The sequence below is a fragment of the Rattus rattus genome, chromosome 3, assembly GCF_011064425.1.
Source record: "Rattus rattus isolate New Zealand chromosome 3, Rrattus_CSIRO_v1, whole genome shotgun sequence".
Taxonomy (NCBI): domain Eukaryota; kingdom Metazoa; phylum Chordata; class Mammalia; order Rodentia; family Muridae; genus Rattus; species Rattus rattus.
This window is the reverse complement of record NC_046156.1, coordinates 113,028,933-113,037,691: the sequence shown is the minus strand read 5'-3', so window position 1 is coordinate 113,037,691 and position 8,759 is coordinate 113,028,933. Positions and strand designations below refer to the sequence as shown.

At 39.1% G+C, this 8,759-nt stretch overlaps 1 protein-coding gene across 2 annotated transcripts in view; it reads left to right on the top strand.

The window, feature by feature from the left end:
• Positions 1–1,793: 1,793 nt before the first annotated feature.
• Positions 1,794–8,759, top strand: part of Abhd18 (abhydrolase domain containing 18) — a 31,056-nt gene continuing 24,090 nt past the window's right edge. For both annotated transcript variants that reach the window (XM_032898467.1, XM_032898466.1), the window contains exons 1-2: positions 1,794–2,207; positions 3,002–3,086. In XM_032898467.1, coding sequence (XP_032754358.1) covers positions 2,116–2,207; positions 3,002–3,086 — 177 coding nt within the window. In that variant the 5' untranslated portion in view covers positions 1,794–2,115. The remainder of the gene's footprint in view (positions 2,208–3,001; positions 3,087–8,759) is intronic.

The window sequence follows — 8,759 nt, the reverse complement described above, 5'->3', positions numbered from 1 at the left end:
CACCAAGGTTTTTAAAAGTGAATTTCAAGGTATTACCATGAAAGTTTGTTTTATACATTTAACTGGAAGCATTTTACAGGAAATTCAAATGAACGATGTCACTTGAGAAGCGTTGTTCGTTTTCATTTTACAACAGAGACACTCTGTGAATTTATTTGGGATTACACAGGTGATTACAACCCAGATGTGTGCACTGTGATAGATGTATCCAAGGAGACTGAGACAAGTGAAAACTTTTTAAAGTTCTCTCATTATATTATATCCTGAATGCAGTCTGTCTGTCCCGGGTCATGCCTCCCTCCCCCAGCTTCATCTACTTCTTTTCTCTTCAGAAAAGGGCAGTCTGCCTATAGATATCAACCAAACATGGCACATCAAGTTACTAGTGAAAACTTTTAAGACAAAGGAAGTACAGATACGTCATTTAGAAACAAAAATTCATTGGTTACAGCAGCATGCTGCCAGCAGTGCTATGTTTGCTTGGAGAAGGAGATGGTCACAAAAGTAATTCTGATTTTAATATTGTGGTGTTCAGACAGCAGGAACTATACACCCAGGGCTATCTATTACTGGAAAGACGTGGGCAGAAATAGGCTTAATGCAAAGCTGTGGGCTTGACAGTTTTTGTGATAGCCTAAGGAAAACGGGTATCCAGTAAAAATTCCTGGTTGTGAGAATTGTGAAGCAGTGGGAACAACTTGCTTTGCTGGTCCAGTCCTAAGAAGAAGGTGCAGTGTCTGTCCAGTTGATGGTGGGTTACACTGTATACTATTCAAGGAAAACTTAAGGCATTCAGGAATGTTGCCTGAAATTCTAAGATTGGGAGAGCTGAAGCAAAAGAAATGACACAAATTTGAGGCCAATCCCCAAGCTACCAACAACCTTGGACTACAGAGGTACATATTACCTCAAAAAGAACAAGGCAAAGCAAACCTATAACCCAGAGCTTGGCAGGCAGAGATAGAGGATCAGGAGTTCAGGGGTGACCTCCGTTACATAGTGAGTTGAATACAGACTGTACTGCTTGAGGCCCTTGCCCTAAGGAAGGAAAACATTAAATTGAACTTTTCAATGTATCAAAAACCAAAATCTAGGTAGAAGTCATTCAATTTTTTTAAGAAATAAATATTAAAGTTAATTGATACAAATGTAATGTTTCATATCATATATCTGTACAGTTAAAGTTTAATCTGAATCATGTTTCATCCATACATATCTGAACTTTATCTTTATTTTTATAGTGTTGGGGATCGAACCTGGGGTTTCATGCCTGTTAAGCAAGAACTCTGCCTCAGTGACATCTTTTAATTGGGAAAGGTTGAGCTAGATATTAAAATTTTCTGAGCAATGTTTGAGAAATAAGCTGGGTGATGGCGGCACACCTTTAATCTCAGCACTCAGGAGGCAGAAGTAGGGGGATCTCTGAATTTGAGGCCAGCTTGGTCTGTAGATCGAGTTGGGGGACAGCCAGGGCTGCACAGAGAAACCCTGTCTTGAAAAAAACTAAAAAGGAAAAAAAGGGGAAAGGAAAAATATTTAGAAGTAAACAGTATCCAACTCGAGGTACTAGTTACTGTTTGTTCACTGTTAAAGAGTTAGTATGGTGAACCTGCTAAATCTTGAACATTTTATTATCCCTGAAGTTGAAGTTTGGTCCTTCCATACTTGCAATGTGGCTTAGGATAAATAGCTGTTTTCTCTGTGCCTCGGTTTCCTCTGTATAACTCAGGCAATCTTTTTCAAGTGTCCTTGTATAGCTTAAATAAGAACATATAGTTAAATTAAATAGTGCCTGGCTAATACTACAGTACTGTGTGGGTATCATAGGTTAATCTTGCTTTCCAACACACTAGCTCCTTAAGTCACCCCTGCACTTAAGATGAAGAATTCATCGTTTAGTAAGGCTTTAGACTCTTCATTTCTCTACTTTATATCCCAGTTCTTCTAAATCTCCTACTATGTTTTTACAGGGACAGATTCCGGAATTTACTCTTCAGTCTTTAATTTTGCCTGGTATTCAAATAAGTGGTTAGAAAGTTGGCCTGCTGCCTTGATGGCAAGTAAAAATATTTTCAATTAATTTTAAATTTTACTTCTAGATGCTGCTTGACACTCATGGGTGTAAGCAAGTTAGATATCCTATACCGGAGACTTCTCCTCACCAAACTTTTCATCAGAGGATGGGGAAGGCCAGAAGATCTCAAGAGGTAGAGTGTTTGTGCGTGTGCGTGTGCGTGTGCGTGTGCGTGTGCGTGTGCGTGCGTGCGTGCGTTGAGTACTTTGAAACTGGAACTGGAGTTGTGAATGATTGTGAATCACCACGTGGGTGCTGGGAACCAACCTGGGTCTTCTGCAAGAACAACAAGTGCTCTTAGTACTAAACCACCTCTCCAGCCCTTGGATGCTTATTTTTAATTTCTTGTTTTAATATACATTTAAAATTTTATCTTAGTTACAATGTATTGTAGCTTCAAATCTAGGGTGGTTTATTGATGAAATTGAATACTGAGCTTCATAAAAATTTTTTTCTTTTATCCTCTTAGTTATTTTTCTACACTTTAGCATATAGCATCATGACTTGGGTGCAAACAGTTTTTTTCGCATCACTCATTACTACCTATACAGGTTGAAGTTGTGTGGTTTCCAGGCACTAATTTTCTTTGGTAACTTCAATTTTCACTGACTGTGAAACTGGAATACACTAGAGCTCATAGCAAAACCTGGACCTAAGAAAAATTATTTTCAGAATTGGCCCATTTCATTGTGAATCTTAAATGTGTTTATTCTGCACAATTTTGTTTCTCATTTTAAGAGAAGCTTTCCAGTTCCTAAAAGAGAGAAGGAAACAGTACCCTTTTGTATAAATGATAAAAGTTAAAATGAATATGGCCTCTTAATTGAATTTGCTAATTTTAATCATGGTTCATCACTCATATCATAGTAGGTCTAATAGGTAACACAAAAGGCTTATTTTTTTAATTAAAAAATTGTCTCCTAACAGACTCTTTGAATTCAGAAAGATGATTGGAAATCGAGAAAGGTGCCAGAACCTGGTTTCAAGTGACTATCCGGTACACATCGATAAGGTACGCAAGAAGAAACCAAGTGTGGAAGTCCTGTAGCAGTCACCCTGAGACAGCGCACTGGAGCATGTATTCATATCTCAAGAGTGCCGTTCTGTCCCAGCCACATTTTAGTTTCATTCATAAGTAGTGGGGAACATATGTTTAGCACTTGCCTGAATACATAGTATTTAGGCTGCATTTTTCTGAGTTTCATTTTGTATCCTTAGGCTCCTGAGGGTTCAGTTATTCAACATTAAAGAAGAATATTAAAGAAGACTAGTAAGTATTAAAAGAAAGCAATCTACTTGGAGGTTGAGCACAGTAGGCATGTTTGCAATCGCAGCTATTAGGAAGTACCAGGGAGCTACAACAGAACACAGTGCTCGGAGAAGGCTAGAAAGTGCTCTGAACTTAGGGGAGGAAGAATGTTTTTTAAATTGCTTTGTTTCATAAGCAATCAGCTGCTTTTATGTAAAATCTAAGTTCGTGTAATTGAGTACTTTGAAATAATATCGAAGGGAACTAAATGGGTGGGTTTCACAGTCCATCCCTGATCTGCAGGTGAAGTATACTTGTATCTTTTACATATTGAATATACTTAGATCTCCTTCATCAAAAGTTCCTCAAATCAAAACAAAACAAAAACCACATAGAAACTGAATAATGTAAACCTTTTCCACAACTAGAATGTTACGTTTGGTCAATATTTTAAGAATTTCTGTATGATTCAAACTTTGGCAAATATTTTTCTCTTTATAAAATATTCCATTTATAAAAAGATCCCCCCCCTTTTTTTTTGGCTGTTTAGTTGGCTTGTTCTTTGTATTTTTTTTATTGGATATATTTCTTTATTTACATTTCAAATGTTATTCCCTTCCCCGGTTTCCTGTCCATAACCCCTCTATGTCCTCCCCTATAAGGTGTTACCCCCCTTCCTCCCATCCCCCTTTCCCCCCCCCCCTCCCCCAACAATCCCCTGCACTGTGGGTTCAACCTTGCCAGGACCAAAGGCTTCCCCTTCCCCTGGTGTCCCAACAAGTTTATTCTCTGCTACACATGCAGTTGGAGCCCTGTAGTGGTTTAGTCCCAGGAAGCGCTGGTTCTTGGCTTTGTTGTTCTGTTGGGGTTGTGAGCCCCTTTAGCTCTTTAATCCTTCCTCAATTCCTCCAAAGGGATCCCGTTCTCAGTTCGGTGGTTTGCTGCTAGCATTGACCTCTGTATTGGACACGTTCTGGATGTGTCTCTCAGGAGAGATATATATCCGGTCCCCTTTCAGCATGCACTTTTTAGCTTCATCAATCTTATCTAGTTTTGGTGGCCGTATATATATGGGCCACATGTGGTGCAGGCTCTGAATGGCTATTCGTTGAGTAGCTGCTCTAAACTTTGCTTCCATATCCCTGCCTATGGATATTTTTGTTCCTCCTTTTTAGGAGTGGACGCATCCGTCCACATTTTGGTCTTCCTTCTTCTTGAGCTTTGTGTAGCCTGTGGATTGCATCTTGAGTAATTCGAGCTTTTGGTCTAATATCCACTTAAAAGTGAGTGCATACCAAGTGTGTTTTTCTGTGATTGGGTTACCTCACACAGGATGATATTTTCTGGTTCCATCCATTTGCCTATGAGTTTCATGAAGTCATTGTTTTTGATTGCTCAGTAGTACTTCATTGTGTAGATGTACCACATTTTTTGAGTCCATTCCTCTGTTGAAGGGCATCTGGGTTCTTTCCAGCCTCTGGCTATTATAAATAAGGCTGCTATGAACATAGTGGAGCACGTGTCTTTGCTGTATGTTGGAGCATCTTTTGGCTATATGCCCAAGAGAGGTATAGCTAGGTCCTCATGTAGGACTATGTCTAATTTTCTGAGGAATCGCCACTCTGCTTTCCAGAATGGTTCTACCAGTTTTCAGTCCCACCAACAATGGAGGAGTGTTCATCTTTCTCCACATCCTAGCCAGCATCTGCTGTCACTTAAGTTTTTTATCTTAGGCATTCTGACTGTTGTGAGGTGGAATCTCAGGGATGTTTTGATTTTCATTTCCCTGATGACTAAGGATGTTGAACATTTCTTTAGGTGCTTCTCAGCCATTCTATAATCCTCAGCTGAGAATTCTTTGTTTAGCTCTGTACCCCATTATTTAATAGGGTTATTTGGTTCTCTGGAGTCTAACTTCTTGAGTTCTTTGTATATTTTACATCTTTGTACATCTAGCAGATGTAGGATTGATAAAGATCTTTTCCCAATCTGTTGGTTGCTGTTTTGTCCTAATGACAGTGTCCTTTGCCTTACAGAAGCTTTGCAGTTTTATGAGGTCCCATTAGTTGATTCTTGATCTTAGAGAATAGGCCATTGGTGTTTTGTTCAGGAAATTTTCCCCAGTGTCCATGTGTTTGAGACTCTTCTCCACTTTTTCTTCAATTAGTTTGAATGTATCTGATTTGATGTGGAGGTCCTTGATCCACTTGGACTTAAGCTTTGTACATGGTGATAAGAATGGATCATTCTGCATTCTTCTACATGCTGACCTCCATTTGTTGAATACGCTATCTTTTTTCCACTGGATGGTTTTAGCTCCTTTGTCAAAGATCAAGTGACCATAGGTGTGTGGGTTCATTTCTGGATCTTCAATTCTATTCCACTGATCTATCTGCCTGTCTCTGTACCAATAACATACAGTTTTTATCACTATTGCTCTGTAATACAGCTTGAAGTCAGGGATGGTGATTCTCAAGAAGTTCTTTTATTGTTCAGTATAGTTTTCATTATCCTGGGTTTTTTGCTATTCCAAATGTATTTGCAAATTGCTCTTTCTATCTCTATAAAGAATTTAGTAGCAATTTTGATGGGATTGCATTGAATCTGTAGATCGCTTTTGGTAAATGGCCATTGTTACTATATTAATCCTGCCAATCCATGAGCATGGGAGGTCTTTCCATCTTCTGAGATCTTCTTCAATTTCTTTCTTCAGAGACTTGAAGTTCTTGTCATACAGATATTTCACTTGCTTGTTTAATGTCACACCAAGATACTTTATATTATTTGAGACTATTGTGAAGGGTGTCATTTCCCTAATTTCTTTATTAGCCTGTTTATCCTTTTAGTAGAGGAAGGCTACTGATTTGTTTGAGTTAATTTTATACCTTCTTTTCTTTTAATAATGAAAGGTTTTAGGTCCAGGCAGTGGTAGCACAGGCCTTTGATCTCAGCCTTCAGGAGGCAGAGGCAAGCAGATCTCTGTGAGTTCAAGGCCAACCTGGTCTACAGCGTAAGTTCTAGGACAGCCAGTACCATACAGAGAAACAGTGCCTCAAGAAACACAACCCCCACCCCCCAAAATATTATATACACACACACAGACAACATATGCATATATGTACATGAATGTTCATATATGTATGTATGTGTATATATATATACATATGTATACTTTTTACACGTGTGACTGTGTGTGTGATCGCGTATATATATGCATATAAATGCATATATAAATGCATATATATATACATATATATATATATATGTATATATATGTATTCTCCGGGTGTGTCTCTTGGTAGGCAGAAGCAGTAGGATCTCTGTGAGGGCAGCTAAGGCTGCAACAGAGAGACCCTATTACAAAAATAAAAAAGAAAATAAGTCGTAGGCTTTTCTGGGCTGAGGAGATGACCCAGTCTGTGCATCCTCATTGCACAAGCATGAGGACCTGGGTTGATATTCCCAGTGCCCGCAGACAAGCTGACCATGGAAGGGGGACACTGGAGAAACAAGGACAGAGGAGTCTTGGGGCCTGCTGATCTAGTAGAGACTGCAATCTCCAGATTCATTGAGAGACTAAATTTCAAAAAGTAGAGCATCCTGGCATGGGAGAGATTACCTTTAATCTCAACAGTAAGGAGTCAGAAACAGACAGATCTGTGAGTTCCAAGCCAGCCAGTCTGCTTAAGAAGTTTAGGACAGCCATAGAGGAAGACAACCTGCAATGACTTCTGTTCACTATATGTACATGACTAAGTATGCCCACATATTCAGGTAGACAAACACCCAAGCACACAGTAAGGGAATACATGCACAAGTAAACATACCAAGAATAGAGGCTTTTAAATAAGCAGAGTGTGCCAAGTGCAGATCAAGCCTCCTTTTATCTCTGGAGTCTCCACCTCCTGATCCTGATTCTGTACAGCCACAGAGGATACAATTTAAGGAAGGACACCCACCCACCTCAGGGTTTAAAATTTTAAATTATATAAATTATACAATGGAATGTTTTACATTTGTTACCTAAGTGTATAGCCATTAGCTATCTCTTTTTTAAAACTATTTTATTCCATAACATTTTCATTGTCCTTAAAGACACTCTGTCGCTCTAGCTATGGTTTCTGACAGCTTCTGTTCCCACTGGCTGGCAGTTACTAACTTGTTTTCTGCATCTATGGAGTTTCATATTTAGGACATTTTAATAAATGGGATTTTGCAATATGTGACCTCAAGTGTTTGGCTTAGAAAGTATTTTTTAGCTTACTAATTTTCATTATTATGTTGCATGTCTGGTCTTTGTGGATAGGCACATATGCCATCTCATAAATGTCAATTATTAGATCAGAGGACAACTTTGTAGACATAGTTGTGTCCTTCTACCTTTAAGTGGTTCTGGGACCTGAACTCGGGTGACCAATCTAGTAGCACAGGTGCATTTGCCCCCTCTTGCCCTCTTAGTATGTTTATAAGGTGCATTTGCCCTCTCTTGCCCTCTTAGTATGTTTATAAGGCTTGTTCACGTTTTACCATGCATCAGAAGTCTTTTCTGGGACCATATACTTTCTTATCTGCTCATAAATTCTAAACATCTGGGTCGTCTCTACTATTTTGGGGCTATTATGATAAATATGTACATGAATGTTCATATATGTATGTATGTGTATATATATATACATATGTATACTTTTTACACGTGTGACTGTGTGTGTGATCGTGTATATATATGCATATATATAAATGCATATATATATAAATGCATATATATATATGCATTTATATATATATGCATTTTCTGGGTGTGTCTCTTGGTAGGCAGAAGCAGTAGGATCTCTGAGAGGGCATAAATATTACACGAACATCCTATAGGAGGTGGTTCGGTTGACTATACCTGTGAGTTTATATTCCTTCATATGGTAACTCTGAATCTAACCTCAAAACTCCAGACTCTTTCACAGAGCCTGCACTGTCTTACATCCCCACCAGCACTGGACAAGAGTCCCAGTTTGATCAGATTCTTACCAACACTTGTACTTATCCCAGCCCATTAATCAGTGTAGAATTTGGGGGAGCTGAGAATATAGATCTGTGGGTAGGGTGTTTGCCTAATTTGCACAAAGCCTGAGGTTTAATACCCAGCACTGCATTAAAACTGTGGTGGTGGCATACATCTGTATTTCTAGAACGTGGGAAGTGGAGGCAGAGGATCTCAGAGATCCACCTGTGAGTGCTGAGATTAAAGCATGCCCCAAAACACCCACCATGGTTTTTGGGTTTTACTTTTAAAGATTTATTTTTATTATTTTAACTGTGTGTGTGTGGAGGTGGTATGTACACATGAATGCAAGTGCCCATGGAGGTCAGAGGGAGGTGTGGGACTCCTTCCCCTGGGATGGGGCTGCAGGCAGTTGTTAGCTACCTAATGTGGGTACTGGGACT